The sequence below is a fragment of the Pezoporus wallicus genome, unplaced genomic scaffold (genome assembly GCF_028554395.1).
Source record: "Pezoporus wallicus isolate ANWC-B61680 ecotype Strahan unplaced genomic scaffold, APGP_CSIRO_Pwel_v1 scaffold_7736, whole genome shotgun sequence".
Taxonomy (NCBI): Eukaryota; Metazoa; Chordata; class Aves; order Psittaciformes; family Psittacidae; genus Pezoporus; species Pezoporus wallicus.
This window is the reverse complement of record NW_026636574.1, coordinates 1302608-1321673: the sequence shown is the minus strand read 5'-3', so window position 1 is coordinate 1321673 and position 19066 is coordinate 1302608. Positions and strand designations below refer to the sequence as shown.

The following is a 19066-nucleotide window of genomic DNA, read 5'->3' as shown; positions in this document are numbered from 1 at the left end:
GGAGAGAAATCAAACGTCTTTTACCTGCACAGCCCTTAAGCTGTTCCTGCTGTGCTGGTTGCTGTGTTGATGGTGTCCATGCAGCTTGGTGATCCCTGAGCAATGGGGTGTGGTGGAGGCTGCTGCTGGGGCTGCAGGACCCCTCCATGCCCTGCTAGAGAACCCCAATGCTTCCTCTGTTCACAAAAGCCAGATGTCCAACATTTCACATCAATCACCTGGTGAGGCCAAGAGCCTTTCATGGCCTTTCTGCGTGCTTCTAGCTCATGAGCTGGGAAGCACATCCCCTGGGTCTGATCTGACTGGAAAACATTGGCAGGACTACCCAGGAGCAACCTAACTGCAGTGAAGGGCTCTGTGCATGCAAGAGGCAGCAGGGATGCACAGTGCACCACTGTGATGATGCAGGGATGGACCCAACCAGTGAGAGCAAAGCCTCAGAGGTACAGACCTGCCGGTCCCCCTTACCTTGAGCCCCAAGTGCGGTGGCCAGGAGCAGAGCAGAGATGCCCAGGAGGTGGAAAGCGAAGGCAAGCACCATGCTCCGGTCCCTGGCGCAGACTGCGGCTCTCAGGGGGCCGCAGGAAGATATGAGCACCCCAGTTCCCTCCTCATGCGGAAGGAGCCACAGCTGTGGGGCTTCCCAGGGATGCAGGACAGGAACCAGTGGGCTTCTGGGCATCACCGCTGGGGAGGCTGCAGGTCCCACAAGCTGCTTATGCTGCTGTTTAGGGCCAGGGAGGATGGGCCCCTAGGACACCCAGGCACCTGTGACAGAGGGTGGGTGCAGCACAGAGGTGCTGATAGCTGCACTGTGCCTGCAGCAGGGAGCATCCTCGGGTAGGGGAAGTGGGGCAGAGCCTGGGTCGTGTCCCCAGGTGGTGACTGCAGCTGAATGGGCACAGCTTGTCTGCCCCAGGATGGGAAAGACAGAGCAGGACATTCCCACCTGCTGCCTGCATGGAACTGGGTCCCACACTCACACACCACCCTGCAGGCATGGACCCAGATCCTCCTGGCCTGACCTGGCTGCTCTAGGACTCATCCTAGTCTCATCAGCATCATCCCATGCTGCTGGATGGAAGAATAAAAACCCATAGACAGGAGTTTCTGACATAGAATCTGTCACAGCAACCTCCTCTCCCCACCTGGTACCGCAGAGGATGCTCTCTAAGCCTAATGAAGCAGCAAGACACACATTACTCCAGTCTTTTTATCCCTTTTATTGACAGGGAGCTTCCTATATTTACATAGCCAACATTTATACGCAGATTCTAAAGTAAAATTATGTACAACTCAATTATAAACACAGTAGATAAGCTCTCTTCAACAGTAAATGTTGGTGATGAGACCCGTAAGCTATGTCACAGCATTCACAGTTCCTTCCATGTGGTTACAGGGAGATCATTTCAAGCTGATCCCCAAATCAGGTATTAAATCATTTGGAAAAACCACTTGGGACTATATGCAGGAGGAACAATTGTGTTGGGATTAGAATACCAAAACAGAACCACACGCTAAGCTATGAAGCTTTACATTGTGTTTTGTTCACCTCATCACTCACACAGCTTATGGGAAGAGACAGATAAAAATAAGCAGGAATCTGCTTGTTCTGCAAGACTGGCTTCTGAAAACAGGATCTCAGCGAGAGCTGACCAGGACAGTGCTCTGCTGGGAAGGGAGAACTCTGTGGGGCCATTTAGAACAAGACAAATGTGTTGCTGGAAACAGACACTTGAGTTTTTTCCCCCCTCTCATTTGATGTTAACAAATTAACAGGAAATCAAGGGTGAAAATGCAGAAGCAAAAAAAGATGCAGTAGACACATTTCAAACACTTCCTGCTCCCAACCACGCATCACGAGAAGCTCAGACGGGTTATTCACCTTCTGCATCAGACAAAACCCCAAACCTCAGTCTTGCTTTACCAGCAGCTGAAAGTCCTGGCATCTCCAGCTGGATTTGTTTAACAGGTTTAAACTGATCACGGTTTTGTTTCCCTAATAAGCAGCATTCCCAGGACACCTTCAAACCTTTATTTCAGTTTACATGATGCTACATACCTCTTTAGCTTACTAAGAGATCACTTAGCAGGGCCAAGTTAAAACCAGGCAAGGACACCAGCACCACACAGTAGGCTTTCACCAATCAAATAAATCAAGGGCACTTTTGCACATCTTTGGTTTAGGCAAGGCGAGTTGGGCCCCGTTATCCAAGCTGTCCTCACGGCACTGCCAAAGCCTGGCTCAAGTTAGGGATGGGACAGCTTCCACACTCGCCTCCATCCACCTTTGCAAACCATCCTGAACACAACGATCAACTAAGGTCAGGTAAAACAGGATGAAAACAAAGCACACAAAAGACATGGGGTTTGTGTCCCACTGGAGTAAATTAAGGCTTTGGCTTGATGTGCCTCTGTGCCTACCTGGGGTACTGCATCATAGCAGTCCCGAGGCACCCTGGGGCTCAGCCAGCATTGTCGGGGTGCACAGCACCACCTGAAAAAGCCTTTTCAGTGCAAACTCGGCATTGATTCAGTGCAAACTCAGCAGCATCCCCCCATCAGCCGCCCCAGGCAGGTGATTTGTGAGGAGAAGTGAACAGATTCACATGCAGCAGTTTCCTGGTGCTGGGTGGCATCTGCCAAGACATCTGCAAGTTCCACATTCAGCAGATACCTCAAGCCCATGGATGAGCTCTACTGCCCCTGAGCATCCCCTCTCTGTGTCCTTCATGGGGCTTGCAGCCCACTTAAAGCTTCAGGAAAGCATGAAGCCAGTGCAGAGACAGGGTGTTTGTGCGAGGTACTTGCAGAAGAGCCTCAACATGATACGAAGATAGTGCCAGGGCAGAGCTATTCAGCTGTAGTTTAAAGTTAACTCGAGCAAACAGTGAGAACAGTAGCTCTTTGTAATACGGCATTTAAATTGTTTTCTCTCTAGTTAAGTTACTGATCCGTAAGAATTGCTATTTCACAACGGTTCAGACTCACCTTGAACCGCTGCCTATGTATGAACATTTTCAATGCCTTCAGTACTCACAGACTGAAGCATCCTCTTTGTATCAAACCATTTTTTAAGGATGCATCACTCAAGTGAAGACATTCACTGTTAATCCTCACGGCAGCACTCTCCACCTCAGAAAACCCCAAATCCTGAGCAGGACCAGGCACAAAGTGACCTTCACGGGGCTGAGAAACTGAACATGAAGTGAAGGGTTTTCTTGAGCCTACTCTACTGCAGTGTGAAGGTCTTAGGCATCACTGCAGCTTCACACAGGGATAATGCACTTGATTCCTGACCAGCATTCCCAGCCTCCCAGCCCGGCACACAAGTTGCTTTGTCCTTCAAGGTCTGTTGGCTGCTTCTTTGAGACCAGTTTCACAGGAGGGACAAGGGGAGCACTGGGATCGGCGTGATCAGGTCCAACACAGCTTTAGGTGCCTCCTGCTGTGCCCGTTCCATAATCTAGATGTCCATAATGAGCATTGCCAGCAGGAGGGGGAAGATTCCTACAAGAGACAGATAAGAAGCTTCAGTTTCATTATACATTCAGCTCTCTTTTCCCTCTGTACCCTTTTGCCTCCCCTTCCCATCTTCACAGCATGATCTTAAAGCAACAACATACATATGACAACAGACAAAGAGAAGGCTTTTAAGTCTATTCCAAACAGAACACCCAGGAGACAACAACAAAAGATGGGCAGGAGCACAGTACAGGGGTGCAGGAATGGGTATGACTTACCAGCAATGATCATGCTCGCTCCACCTGGAAGGGAAGCAAACCAAAACGTGAAACTCAGCATGCAGTCAGCACAGTAACACATCAAACTACCCAGGAGGCTCAAATCCGAACCAATGCACGTGGAAGACAATTCAAGCAACACGTGGAATGGGACCCCGAACACCTCCATGGATGTTCACCTGTTAAAACCCCAGATGTATTTACTAGGATACATTTCCAACATGTGAGTCTGTGCCACAATCTGTGTTCTTTTGGCAGTAGATTTTAACTGAAGCTGTTTCAGGAAGAACCAAAGACTTACTACTTGGTAGAATTATGTGATTTGAGGATTCAGAGAGGAAGGAGAAAAATAGAAGACAAAGAGGCAACAAGACAGACATAGAGATTGTCACCTCTGCATTGAGGAGCCGGCTTGTTCCAGTCTCCCCAGGATTTATCTCCTGCAATGCACTGAAGAAAGGCTGCTCCAGCAAGGGTGAAGCCCTCCTTGCATTTATAAGCTACAACGGTGCCATGAGAAAAGTCCATTCCCTTTGTGCCATTGTGCATCCCATTCTCAATCCTGGGGGGCTCCTCACAGAGAGCACTGGGGAGCAGTCCTGCAGGAGGAACATCAGCAGGAGTTGGGCTTGTTCAGCCTGGAGAAGAGCAGACGGCTGCCCCATCCCTGGCAGTGCTCAAGGCCAGGCTGGACAGGGCTTGGAGCAGCCTGCTCTAGTGGAACGTGTCCCTGTCCATGGCAGGAGGTTGGAACTGGATGAGCTTTAGGGTCCCTTCCAAAACAAACCAGTCTGGGATTCTATGACTCTAAGTGTGTTGGAGCACTTCTCCTAACTGGAAAGGTTAAGAGGTGCATGGGGGAGGAGGTACAGCCAAAAGCAGAGGTTGAAAATACTTCGGGCTTTCTTGCTTGGTACTGCACGTTAGACTCAAATCAACCTTCCCATGTTGGGCAGCTCATTGGGCAAGGACAGAGCAGGAGAGGGGTGAGGAACAAAGTCAAAAGAATGAGAAGAGAAAGAAAGCATTTACCTTTGCATTCAGGGGCTGGACCACTCCACTGTCCCTTCAGGTCTTCATCCACTGTACAGTGAATCGTGGCATCTCCAATAAGAGCAAACCCCTCATTACAGCTGTAGGTTACAGCCATGCCAAAGGTGAAGTCTCTGTTCCCATTGGTGAGCTGCCCATTCTTGATAGGAGGAGGTGGTGAACAGGGAATAACTGCATGGAAAAGCAACAAGAACATTTCCATCAAATATGAAACTGAGGTCTAGCTACTAAACCCAAGGCCTCACTGCACAAATTACTCTTGAAATCCTGAATTTTACAGTGGATTAAATTAAGAAGCACCAGTAAGAGCAGCTCAAGCCCAGCATCAAGGCAGCTACACCAGTGCAGCTCCAACTGCTCTCTTAATGGCTCTGTGAAGGGTTTTCCCCTCTTACTTTCACAGTATGGAGGTGTTGTATCCCAGTCAACTCCTTTTCCCGATACCACACATTTGGCGTAAGGTGACTTCTTTAATTTGTACCTAAAGAAAGAGAAGTTCAGTACTTTCCAGACAACAACCCAGGAAGAGTCTTCCCCACTCTCCAACACTGCATGAAGTTCTTAACCAGAGGTTGTCCTTGCTAAGAAATAGGATCTGGCCATCTCAAAGACACTCAATAAGGGCACGAGTAAGAGATGAACTGAAGCAGTTCAGGGCTTTACCAAGCACACGCCTGTTACCAGATGCTCAACTCACTGAAGACATAGTATACGGTTTTACTGGGGAACAGCACTGGGAAACCAGAGAGGGGAGAGGGTGGATATTACTGCCTGTGCTCCCTGACTTCTGACCCCCCGCTGGTCCCCTTTAAGCAGTGATGCACTCACCCTGGATGGCAGGTGAATGTCACCACTGTCTCAAACAGGAAATCGGCTGCACTGACATTCCCGTTCTCTATCGTGGGAGGAGCACATTGCTGCCCTAGAGAAAAAGGAAACAGCACGGGAATGACTTCAAACCCAAGACGGCATGACCCAGATTTCAGAACAGCGTCTCAAGCTTGTACAGATCACTCCCACTGTCAAAAGGAGAGGAAGAGAGATACTCACGTATGCAGAAGTCCACATCTGCAGACCAAGTTCCATCGTGCAGACAAGTGACAACAGAGGACTTCCCACTTGCTGCAGCATAACCTGGCTTGCACTGATACTTCAGCTCAGTTCCAGCAACAAAGCCCTCAGCCACAGCACTTGTTAACTCAGCAAAAGGGAAGTGTGGAGCAGGACCACAGTGGACTAACAAGTGGAGACAAAAGCAAGGTTAGTTACAGAAGAGTACCCAAAGGGTCTGCAACAACAGCAGTGAACTGCATGCTTGGAGCACACAACGCCTTAATTTGTTTAAGTCTCAGTGTCTGGGATACAGTTTGCACCCAACCTGTTAGCAAACAGCAGCATACATCACAGTTTGCTTAACTGGAGGTAAGTTAACATGCAGATGGGGAGCAGCTCTGCCTCAGAGACGCTCCTTTGCTGACCAGCAACCCAGCCTGCAGCACTGTGATTCAGCTGAGCTTGGAAGCCAAACCCCCGCTCCACCAGGTCTGGAAGTGGTGAAACAAGTCTGTCAGGTGTAGAAGCAGATTTTGTTCAGCCGGGAGAAAAGAAGGCCTTAGAGCAGCTCCCAGTGCTTAGGACCCAAGCCTGCATGCTCTGCAAGGGCATGGCTACAAGTGCACAATGGCTACAAGTGCACAAGGGTCAGAAGCTCTTAGACCTAATTCACTGCAATTGCTCTAGGAAATAAATTTGCTTGGACTCACATGGGTCACACGTTGGCAGAGGCGGCTCCCATGTACTGTCTGCTTCACATGTAACTACACTGCTACCATTCAAGAAGTGACCAGGACTGCACTCAAAGGTCACTGTATCTCTATACACGTGCCTAGTGCCGAAGCCAGATAACCTTCTCCCATTTCTCACTTCTGGATTTTCACATCTGACCACTGAAAGCGAAGGGAAGACAACAAGAGTATGTGTTAGAAGAAGGAAAAGCCCTGCAGTGACACCAGAGATACTGCACAAGCAGCTTCCTAAGAGCACTGCTGTCCCTTCACTTTGAGGGAGGCAGGTCCCCAGCGGGGAACGAGTACTCCATGAACAGAGATGTCATTTAGGGACTGCATACACGAGAGCTTTGTTTCTCATTTGCAGGAAGCCCTGGCCATGGGCAGGGAGACGGAGGTTGCCTGTGGGCTGAAGCATCCATTAAACCAAGCTCTGCCTCTAATCACTGTATTAAACTCCCTGGGAATCCTTTTAGACTCAAATCAACCTTTTCATGTTTGGGAGCTCATTGGGCAAGTACAGAGCAGGAGAGGGATGACAAACAAAGTCAAAAGAATGAGGAGAGAAAGAGCATTTACCTTTGCATTCAGGGGCTGGACCACTCCATTGTCCCTCCTTGTTTTCATCAGCTGTACAGTGAATTGTGGCATCTCCAATAAGAGCGTACCCTTCATTACAGCTGTAGGTTACAGCCATGCCAAAGGTGAAGTCTCTGTTCCCATTGTTGAGCTGCCCATTAATGATAGGAGGAGGTGGTGAACAGGGAATAACTGCATGGAAAAGAAAGAACAGGGTCAGAACAGCAGCAAACTACCTGCGGCTGCTGGCCCCTGTATTCAATTTGCTCAGCTCCACTGAGAATGCTTGTTTGGGGGAGAGATAAGGAGTCAGTCTCATTAAAGGCTAATGGAATTTGCATTAGGAACCACGAAGAAACCATCCACCTGCCATTCCCAAACTACCAGTTATATTGTAATAGCCTCCAGGAAGAGATGTACATAAAACATTGAAGATCTGCTTACTGGCACAGTATGGAAACTTATCCCAAGTAACTTCATTGCCTTTAAGGACACATTGCGCAGACGGTGCCCCAAATAATCGGTACCTAAGAAAAGAAAAGGTTGAGTCTCTTTGGAAAAACTTGGGAAATTCAGAAAGTTACAGTTTTAACAAGATTATCTGGAGAAGCAGAACCCTCAGGAACAGGCCCCAGCTATTAAAAAGCTCTGAGTCCCTCATAGGTGCTGTCTGTAAGCATCATCTCCCCAGGATCCCAAGCCAACACTTACCCAGTGTTACAAGTATAGGTTATTGTGGCCCCAAACAGGAGATCTGTTGTATACTCAAAGTTCCCATTCATGATGTCCGGTGGTCCACACGACTTCCCTGGAAGGGCAAGTGGTCAGCATTATATGTCACACATATATTATATATATGATAATGAAACAGGTGACAGTGCTGCTCACACACAAATAGAAAGGAAATAAAAGCAGAGATAAAGCTAAGGGCAAATAAAAATCCAAGACACACAGTGAGAAAGGAAACTGGCAAGAGCGCAGTGGTCTTAGGGCAGAGGTCTTGGTCCAAAGGGAAGCAGAAGGGGATAGGTACTGACCCCAGGGGTAGTAAAGATGCATTACCAGGAGGGCATCAGACTCCCATGACCTTTTCCACGCCATCCCTTGTTTCTGTGCAAATCTACTATAGCTTTTACGCTATATCACCGGGTGGTAAAGTCATTAAGAAGGGCAGAGATCATCTCCCAGAGATTAAAGTTTCTAAGGAGGTGGGCACTTGTTGTCCACTGCCCTAAAACCGGTAACCCAGAGCATCCTTCGCAACTGTCTGGGATGCAGCAGAGATCCCTCCCCCCAGTCCCAGAGCCCGCAAGGGGTGAACCCACCGATGCAGAAGTCGGGGTCCACCGACCAGCTGGAATTGGAGCCACAGGTGACTACCGGGGCCTTGCCCCCGGCCATCGTGTACCCCGGGCGGCATCTGTATCTCAGCGCGGTCCCCACGGTGTAGGGCTCCTGCGGGGCCGCTGCGGGCTCCGCGAAGACAAACCGCGGCGGCTGCGGGCAGTCCCCTGCTTGCAGAGAGGATGATGGAGGGGGGGGTCTCGCCTCAGCCCTTCCCCGCACACCCACGGCCCCGGCCCCAGCCCCACGCCTCCCAGACCCCCTTCTCGCGGTCCTGGTTCCCCGCTCACCGCAGGCTCCGGGCAGCACCAGCAGCACCGCACAGAACCAGCGCAGCTCCATGGCCGGGAGCCAGCCGCCCGCCGCCGCGCACCGGAGCGGCCCTTTCCGGGCCGGGAGGGGCCCGGCCAGAGCCGGATCTCGTCACGGCTGTAGCACAATTAGCGGGGAAGGTTCCGGCTGCGGAGGGAAGGGGGGGTTTGGCTCTGCTGAGCCCCGCGGGGCGATGGCTCCCACGCCGCGGCCGCTTTCTCCCGTCGTGGTGTGAAATGACCCCGCTTAACGCCCGGGAGGCGGCCAGGCGCTGGGGTTCAGGTCTGCCCCCCGACTCTCCCCGGTGCTGAAGGAGGGTTGTTCTGACCTTGGAGCTCATTAACCCAGCGCGCATCCTGCCCGTCCCACGATCTGCCTTAAGTGATGCCGAAAGGCGCGGAAGTGTTTGCGCTGGGAGGTGCTCAGCTCGAGAGCGGATCGAAGCCACCCCCGGTCCTCCCGTCGAGAGCACTTGTCGGCCACCGTGTGTTGCACCGTGCCCACATCTCGTCATTGCACCTCTCCCTCCACCAGCTGAGGTTTAGGGAGCGCTGGAGGCACCCAGTTGGAAGGGATGGTCGAAAAGGGATGTCCTTAGCGGCATGTGTTAGTGGTGGACTTGGCAGTCCTGGGGTAATAATCGGACTTGGATCATTTTAAAGGCTTTTTCGAGCCTGGTTGATTCTATGATTCCATTGCCTCTCCTCCTCAAAGTAGTATCAGGTTTGCAGCCTCCAGCACAAGCCCATGGAAGTCTGCTGCATCCTGGTTTGATGTCAAACACAACAGCAAGATCAGTAACTGCACCTTTCAGTCCTACCCATAGCAATGTCTTTTGCCAGAACATCAATAAATTCAGTCTCTTGGCAAGCGCCAACAAAGCAGAAGGGTGATTTTTACAGCTTCTGTACCATCACTGTTAGTTTTGTCCCCAAAAGGAGTACAAGGAGTACAGACCAACAGGGAGCAGACAGTTTAATCCTTGAGCCCCTCACTGCAGCTGCAGCCTGGTGTTTTGGGTGTGGGAATACTTGGGGTTGGGCAAGGGAAGGATGCACCTGGAGAGAAGCTCTCCCCTCCCCTGCCATTGCCCAGTACTGACGCGGGCTCTGCTCCAGCAGCAACCCCTGATTCCTAGGACAGGCTGGGCACCAGGATAGCACTGCAGCGCAACAGCAGCAATTACCTGATTCCATCTGGCAAAGAAGGAGACTGCAAAAGCCTTTAAAGTGCTCTATGAGAAGGTTTGATTAGTCAATATGGCAAAAACCCAACCCCCAGGATATTGCTTCTTTTATATTAGGTATAAAATGTTCCAGATATTCCCTTATTTACAGAACAGTTTTACTGTAAATACAGCTATTTCACACTCGTATCTGCACTCTAGTGAAGAAAACTCAGTTACAAAGTGATTAAAAAATATAACTAAATCTTGCAAGATTGTGTAATGAGGGTGTTTGCTATGAAAATATTTTCCTAGTGGAATGAAACTGGATTTTTCAAGCCTTACTTCAAAAGCTGTAAAAATAAGGTGGTTTTTTTTTCGTACTAAAGCAAACAAAAAGGTATTTAATAAACCAACGTGGTGCTGGATTTGCCAGGAATTTTGATTTTCCTGCTCTTCCACAAAGGAATTCTTCATGGTGAAGTCACACACTTGACTTCAGGTCACCTTTATTGCACTCCAAACTTCATCCCGACAGCGTCAGGAGTTAGTGTAGCAACCATCCCCTCCCTCCAGCCAGCTTTGTGGTGCTCAGGGTGCTCCAACCACTGGCAATTAGCCTGCAATAGGGAAGTGAGTGGTTAATCTGGGTTAGTCGGTGCGGCAGGGATGCGGCTTTGGGAGGAGCACCCAGTTCGTGGCACCGCATGGCCCCGCTGCGGTGACCCATTGTGGGTGCCCCTGTGCCCGTCCCTACCATGGAGTGCCTGGCAGAGGTGCACATGGGTGGGTGCTGCGCAGATGGGGCAGCGGTGGCAGCCAGGGGTGCCGGGGGGGATGAGGTGAACCAGGGTCCCCTCTCTGGCCAGGGGACACACGGAGCAGCTCCAGGTGTTGCTGTGCACAAGGGAGAGGTGCAGGCGGTCAGTGCAGGGCAGGCAGATGGGACCTTGTGGGCTGTGGAGAGAGCAAAGGGTGAGCCCTGATGGGGTCATATAGAATCACAGACTGGTTTGGGTCGGAGAGGAGCTTAACATCATCCAGGTCCAACCCCTGCTATGGGCAGAGCCACCTTCCACTAAAGCATGTGTCAGAAACCACTCCTTGCCAAGCCATACCGCACCAGCACCTGGTTCAGTACCAGTTTCGAAGGCTGGATCAGATGATCCTTGAGGTCCCTCCCAAGCTGGCTCTGATGACCTCAAGGATCATCACCTTTGAACCTGGTTTGAATCAGAACCTGGTTCTATGATTTTGTGGAACTAACCATGGCTAGGGGTGAGAAAAGCATCATAGGCCACAGGTGACATGAGGCTGATCCCCGTGGGGACAGCTGAGGAGCACAGGCTGATTGAGAGACACCCAAGGAAACCACATGAGCATCGTCCAAATAAACCTCAGCCCAGCTTCACCTCACTCTGCTTTGCAAGCAGGCACCACACTTTTGCCCTTACGCAGAGCTATAAGCAAGCAGAACCAACACCTCCTTGTAAACTAAATGGTCATTTCTTCATTTTAAGTGGTGAACTCTCGGTTTTGAGCACGCTGGGTGCATACCGTGGTGCCCACACTGGCCATACCACCCTCAACCCTCAGACCACCCTCACCCCTCACTCCACACTCACCTCTCATCCTGCTGTTGGGGCTGCTCCCTGGGCACCACGGGGCTGGTATCACACTGACCCACATGAGCACGCATCCAGCTTTCACAGACAGGACAGACGTGGTGGCCGCTGTGGAGAAGCACCACTGAGGATGTGCACTGAGTCTCTTCATGGAGACTCCAAAATCCCTGTGAAGTTTGGCATCTCCAGCTCCCCTGGTACTGGGGAACCACCCAGGATTCCAGATACCTGGGATCAGCTCCACCACAAACCTCCTGGCTTTGATAAAACCTGTGATTCTTTGTCTTTTCTGACACATCCTGCTTCATCAGAGAGCTGGAGCAGCTCTGCTCTGGAGCCAGGCTGAGAGAGCTGGGCTGGGGCAGCCTGGAGAAGAGAAGGCTCCTGAAGGGGAGACCTGAGAGCAGCTCCAGTGCCTGAAGGGGTTGCAGGAAACCTGGAGAGGGGCTTGGGACAAGGGATGTAGGGACAGGCCAAGGGGAATGGCTTTAACCTGCCAGAGGGGAGACTGAGATGAGCTCTTAGGCAGAAGCTCTTCCCTGTGAGGGTGCTGAGGCGCTGGCACAGGGTGCCCAGAGAAGCTGTGGCTGCCCCATCCCTGGCAGTGCTCAAGGCCAGGTTGGACACAGGGGCTTGGAGCAAGCTGCTCCAGTGGAAGTTGTATTTTTAAGTGGAAGACAAACCTTTCATGGTCCATGGGCTGCTCTGCATTGCTCTGCTCTGGAACAGCTCCTCCTGTCCCATCACCCCTCCACTCATCCACAGCTTTGGCAGGAGAGCTGAACACAGGGAAAGAGAGGAAAACCTGAATCCACCTGCGCGTGTGGCTTTCCAAGAATGACAGCTGCCCTGCAGAACAGGGCTGAAAGGAACCAAAAGAATTCAAACTGCAAAAGCTGCCCTGTCATAGAACGCTTTTTGTTGGAATGGACCTTAAAGCTCATCCAGTTCCAACCCCCTCCCATGGGCAGGGACACCTTCCACTCTACCATGTACTGACTGTTACAAGCTCTCCCCTGAGCCTTCTCTCTCTAGCCATGTATCAATGCTTTCTCCCCCCAGAAAGTGCCCTTTCCCTCTGGTTTGCTTCACAGGGACCCACGGTACCTCGTGCCTGCTGGGCTCTGGCTCTCCCCATCGCCGATGCTGGTGACCGAGTACGTTCGCGGTGCTGCAGGCTGGGAGCTCAGCCAGTGCTGGCAGACGGCACAGCCACGGCGTTCAGGCTCGCTGTGTGGGGCCAGGGCAGCGTGGAGCCGCTCCTCGCATGTGGGACACACGTGGCAACTCGTTGTGTGGCTGCAGGTGGGGAAGACAAGGGGGGAAACCCTCCTGAGGAGCCCTTGGGGCAACACGAAACCCTCCCGTGAAACCCTCTTTGGCAGCACCGCGTTCATTGCGTCACAGAATCCCAGCCTGTTTGGGTTGGAAGGGACCTTAAAGCTCATCCAGTTCCAACCCCCTGCTCTTGAACACTGCCAGGGGCTGTACCACTGTGGTCAGGCACGGCAGGCCAGAAATAACACTGGTGGGAGCAGTGGGAGTAGTCAGAAGAGCGGCACAAGCTTTTGGACAGATGAACAAGCAAACCTACCAAAAATAGGAATGCCACGGCACAGGCTGCTTCCCATCAGCCTTCATCTCTGGGTGCATCCCTGGATCCCTTCTGTTCGTCTCCTGCTTTTGTAAATGCATATTGAAAGAGCTGAAGAGACAGAAAGGAGAAATGCACAGAATAAAGAGCAACTGAGCAACATGGAAAGATAGTTCTAACCATGCACACATTTACCGAAGGCAATGGCCATCACTCAGAGTTCAAAGGAAACCCTTAGGGAAAGTTATGATTTATATGGGGCAGCTTAGGCTCACTTACTGGGTTTTATTGTCTTTCCGTCTCTTGATGATCCCAATGAGAATTCCAAGGACTACTGCGGGAGCTAATAAATAAAGAAGGAAAGCAGAACAAAACAATACAGAACAAATGCACCGAGAAACCGGTGTGGAATTTCAGCGAGATCCCACGGTTTGGTAAAAGACTGGCAGCAAAATTCCCTGAGATTCCATGCCCAGAGGCCGCCCTCAGCCAGGAGAACACCAACCCCCTCCTGTGTCTGAACAGAAACCGCAGCTCCATGCGGTCGTGCTGAGCTTGTGGAGGGTGTGATCCTTTTATAAAGCACCTCCTAATCCCTTCCTATTTTAAACATGCTCGCAACTTTTAGCACTTGATCCCTTTTGCAACCAGGATGCTCCAAGCCCCTCTAATCTCTTATCTTTCAACGTCTGCAAGGCTTTCTAAAGCAGCGTTATCCATGCAAGAGTGACAGGACGTACAGGTTTTGGTTTGGGTCTCACACTGGCTTCTTTGGCTCCTTTCATGTCATCCTCGCTTGATGCAATGTTTTATACTAAGACATAATCGAGCCGATGCTGCTGCATTAGATGATCTTAAGGTCCTTTCCTACCCTAACTATTCTTTGATTCTATTACCTAATGGCAAAATCCACCCCTGAATCCTGACCAGAGTCTCTCAGTGCTAAGGAAATGAACAAACCAAAACCACTGACTCCAAGGATTGAACAGCAAATAACAGCTTTGGGGTAGAGAAGTGTATTTTCAGTTTTAAACTACTTACCAATGCAACTGGGGATGAGGACACTTGCTAGAGAAAAAACCAACGGCACTGACGTTAATAAAATGAAGCCAACAATGCAGCTAACTAAACGGGGGGTGTGTGTGTGTGTGTGTGTGTGCTGAATTCTTGCTCACAGAATGATGTTATTCAAACCCAGAAAACCACAGCACTGCTGAGATGACAAAATGCTCTAAACCAATCTGTCATTAGCTACACTCATCATTATGCTCCTCTTGAGTCCCTTGCCCCACTGCCGGAGCTGAGGTCCATAGCCCCAGGCTACCTCCACCCTCACCAACATCCACATACAGCCAAGATAACATCAGTGGGTTCTACTGAAATATTTGGCTGCATGGAGGGAGATCCAAGCATCCAAATGCAACCCCGCATCACATCAGCCAAGGGGTCACGCAGTTGGGATCAGAGAGAGAAGGGGATCAGACCAGGGAATAAGCCCGTGCAACCCCTTTAGAAACTGGAAGATGGACCCACCAAAGCAGTAAAGGCAGCAACAACAGTGAGAGTTACAGGGACCTGATGTGGGTGCAGTTAGTGCAATTGAAAGGTTTCTGAGGCAGAAAGGCTCTCCTGGACTCTTACCTAGCCAGTGGCCATTCTCTGCTGTCTTTTCTTCCGAGGGTTTGGTTTGGTTTGCTGCTGCTGTAGTGCTAACTGGAGAGAGAAACAAAGGAAAACCAGTCAAAATTGTATTTTATTTAATCCTCCATTTATATATGATACAGAGACTACTTCAGATAATAGAATTTATTATGGGCAGGTGACTTGTGTATGTGTGGCTATGACAGCAAGGGCTGCAGAAGAGTCACCTGGGACCTCTTGGTGACAATACAGCTGTAGGACAGAGGGAATCTGCTGCCCTGTTTGGCTTTACAGCCCGGTTAAGTGCACAGCAAGAGCAGGATGATTACCCAGGCATGCTTACCCCTGCATTCCGGAGGAGGCCTGCTCCAGACACCACTGACCCCGTTCTCTGTTGTACAATGAAGGGTCTCATTCCCCACAAGCTGGAGCCCAGGGTCACACGTGTACATCACGACTGAGCTGTATGTGAACTCCTCTGTCCCACTGCTGTTATGCTTCCCATTGGGAATAGCTGGAGGCGGAGGACAAGAAATAGCTGGGGGGGGAAGAAAACAGTGACCGTGAGATGCTTTCTCCACAACGTGAAGAGAGAAAAACCAAGAGCTGCTTGCACATGGGCTGCAATGGAGGGAAGCAGGAGCAGGAGCGCTGTTCCCACTCTCAGCACACAGTTACTTTCCAGCCCTTCCTGACCTGCTGTCCTGTGTACACCAGGCAGCACAGCCTGCAGGGACACCAGCCCTTCTGGGTTCCTCCTTTGTGGCTTTCACATGCAAAAGGGAAGAGTGATGATAGAATCACAGAGTCCCAGTCTGGTTTGGGTTGGAAGTGACCTTAAAGCTCATCCGGTTCCAAGCCCCTGCCATGGGCAGGGACACTTCCCACTAGAGCAGCATCAAGGCTGGTCCCTGCTGTCACCACACCAGAGATACTGACCTGACCTCACACGGTAAAATCAACACATGGTTCAGTATTTCAAGTGCTGGAGAGCTTCACTTACCCTGGCAAGCTGGAATTTGGCTCCAGGCAACATCCCCTTCCCTTATGGAACACCGGACAAGAGGTGACTCTCCCTTTAATGTGTACCTGCAAAAGGCACATCCCCAAATCTGCTTGTTGGCAGCACCCAAGCATGTGTCATATCTCCCCCAGAGGTGCTTAGGACTCAACAGGCAGAGCCCCGTGCCCCAGCACACACACAGGGTGATGGGAATGGAGGGTCTTCACACTCACCCATGGTTACAAACTACATCTGCTCTTGCACCCAGCAGATGATCATTGGTAATAACTTTGCCATGTTCTGGATTTGCTGGAATACCACAAGATTTCCCTAAAAAAGAGTGAGATTATCCCAATGTCATCCCCAAACAGAGTCCATCACCCAGCGGGCAATAGCCAGTTCATGCACAGAGCTGAGGGGTTTGGTTATTCCAAGTCTGTGTACAACAAGGGTGCTGGGTGCTACCCCACAGAGCTAGCACCCTACCCCATACACAAGCCACCTATTCATACACTTCAGCTCAGGTTAGTGACTTCCCACAGCCCTCCATGACTGGTCAGTTAACTGACATATAGTTACACCATCGATTCCTTACTACACGTGCTCAGGGAAGGGCCTTTTAACCTGGACAGGGATCTTTTGACCTATAGGCATGATTTTTAGTATTATACTGAGGCTATAATGAGGATAGTTCCCCTAAAGGACACTCTAATCCCATTATGCTGACACATCAGAGTCATATCTTGATGATGTCCATGTGTCTTCAAGATGTACCAGGCTTCAAGGATAGTTTTTCCTGATTGGAGATTCCTCAGGCTTGTTTCTTAATGTGCCTACACAAAGCCTCCTCCCTGGTTATCGATTCTCTTTGTTAGGCAGTGTTGTTTCCAGGTTACCCTGACCTTTGGGAAGCTCTTGTATCTCTTCAGGCTTTTCCACAGTAAAGTGTCAGCTTCATAATTATGTGTCTACACAAGTCCCAGTTTTTTAACTATATGCCTATAATGCTTAAGAAACTGCAAGGATGGGGGAAACCCCACAGACATCACAGCATGGCAATGTCAAACCTGGCATCTGGTGGTGTTTCGTGCCAAACATCATCAAACAGAAGCAATCCTAAAACACAACTCAGATGTAGCACTTGGAATGCAGCCCCGCGGATGCAGCTGGGGAAGGATGCTGAAGCGAAGGGAATGACACAGGGACACTCACTCTGACACAGCTGAGGAACCTCTGACCATGTTAAGTCCTCAAGACACGTGCTGGTGGGGAGCTGGTCTGTGGTGTTCCTGTAGCCTGGGCGGCAGCCGTACTTCACTGTGGTACCAACTCCATAGAAGTTCTGGGTTTCATCTTGCTGTGATACTTTAGCAAAAAGCACCCGGGGGGGGCTGGGGCAGCTGCCTGGGAATGACAACGACACCCCGAGCGTGCAGGTAGAAAGCCAAGGTAACAGTGTTCTGCGTTCATAGAACCGTGCAGTGGTTTGGGTTGGAAAGGGACCCTAAAGCTCCTCCAGCTCCAACCCCTGCCACGGGCAGGGACCCCTTCCACTGGAGCAGCTTGCTCCAAGCCCCTGTGTCCAACCTGGCCTTGAGCACTGCCAGGGATGGGGCAGCCACAGCTTCTCTGGGTAACCGGTTACTGGGCAACCTCCTTTGCCAGCTTCGCCATTGAAGCATTTAAGGTGGGAAGAGCAGCCAGTTCTTCCCGGCAGTGCCAAACCTTCCCCCGAGCTAACCCTTGTGACAGCGGTGCCAGCCTCTCCCCTCGTCCCTCTGCTTCCACGAGCCAACAACCTGCTTTTATTGCTGCATGAGCACCAGCACATGGCTCCAACAACCTAAGCAGGGTTGGGAAAAAGGGTCAGCGAGAGGTTCTCTGCTGAGCAACTTCATCGTGCATCACTTTGGGTGAGGAAACCCTTGAGGCTGCGGTTGCTAAAGCAGCGAACGCTTTCACAAGCAGTGGATGTTTTCACAAGCAGAGTTCCCCTCTAAGCAACTCTTTCCATAGAAAGTGAAATACTTACGCCCACAGAACTCCGGGAGGTTGGACCACTGGGAGGTGGCAAGGCACTGTATGGTATCTGAGAGCAAGGGGAGCTTCGTGTAACCCGCACGGCATCTGTACGTTACCATGGAGCCGACGCTGAAGCTTTCCCGGTGTTGAGGGTCCTCCAGGGGCTCTGCATTGCTTATGGTTGGCAGTGGCCCACAGTCACCTGGAGTAAAACAAACCTGGATTTAATGGGGTGCCTGCTGCCAGCGTGAGTACCCGGGGCAGGGCACAGCATGGGTTTGGGACACGCAGAGTGCAGGACAGCGCAGCACATGCACCCCTGACGTGCACCCGCAGTAGAGCAGAGCATGCGTGGAGCACACAGACACATGGACAACACACATGTACAGGACACACGCACCCAAATGAAACACATGCAGCCACGACGCACATCCACAACGCGCACCTACGGTAGCACAGCACACATGGAGCACATAGAGAACATACGTGCATAGGGCATATACATCCGCACAGGGCTTGCACTGCATGGAGCACACACATGCATGGAGCACGCACATGTAGGGGGGTACATGCACGCACATGTAGGGGGGGACATGCACCCACATGGAGCACACAAGCCCCGCAGCACACACCCACAGTGGAACACAGCATGTGTGGAGCACATGGAGCTCACAGACACACGGAGCGCGTGCATTCACGGGGCTCACACACGGAGCACCAGTGCTCACCCTCCACCACCTCCCGTCCCCGTGTGCTCACCCCAAGCCGCGGGCAGCAGCAGCGGCAGCAGCAGCGCGGGCAGGAGCGGGCGGCGGCGGCCGGAGCCCATCACCGCCGCGGCGCGCCGGGACCAGGACCCAAGCGGAGCGGAGCAGCGGGTGCGCAGCCGGGAGCGGCCCCAGCAGGGCGGGGAGCGGGGCCCCTCCCGGAGCAGCTGAGAGGGAGGGAGGGAGGGAAGGGACGGGAAAGGAGATGCTGCAGCCGCCAAAGGTGGGGCAGCGCAGCTCGCTGTGGTACCACCGTGCAGCCCCGCTCCTGCACACGCTTTCAGTGAAGGACAAGCAGGTGATGGCCCGTGGGACACAAGGTAAGGAGCAAAGGGATCTGTGCGTACCTGGGATGCAGCTGGGCACCCGTGGGTACCATCTGCCGCTGGCCAGGCACCGCACCGTGCTGGTGGCTCCCAGGGGCACGTAGC

General features: G+C 51.6%; 1 protein-coding gene across 1 annotated transcript; it reads right to left on the bottom strand.

Moving 5' to 3' along the window:
- Positions 1 to 3211: 3211 nt before the first annotated feature.
- LOC130594604 (complement receptor type 2-like) lies at positions 3212 to 18797 on the bottom strand. Its single transcript, XM_057400592.1, has 27 exons — positions 18628 to 18797; positions 17879 to 18070; positions 17059 to 17250; positions 16080 to 16176; positions 15847 to 15932; positions 15187 to 15381; positions 14844 to 14915; positions 14244 to 14270; positions 13482 to 13545; positions 13203 to 13313; positions 12716 to 12907; positions 12292 to 12387; positions 11609 to 11716; positions 10642 to 10940; positions 8797 to 8889; positions 8488 to 8673; positions 7874 to 7970; positions 7607 to 7689; positions 7163 to 7354; positions 6560 to 6742; positions 5847 to 6032; positions 5625 to 5718; positions 5192 to 5277; positions 4776 to 4967; positions 4136 to 4342; positions 3744 to 3767; positions 3212 to 3510 (listed from the first exon to the last, which is right to left on the bottom strand). Exons 1-27 carry the CDS (start codon positions 18695 to 18697, stop codon positions 3467 to 3469), a joined length of 3468 nt encoding a protein of 1155 aa, XP_057256575.1. The 5' UTR covers positions 18698 to 18797; the 3' UTR covers positions 3212 to 3466.
- Positions 18798 to 19066: the final 269 nt, after the last annotated feature.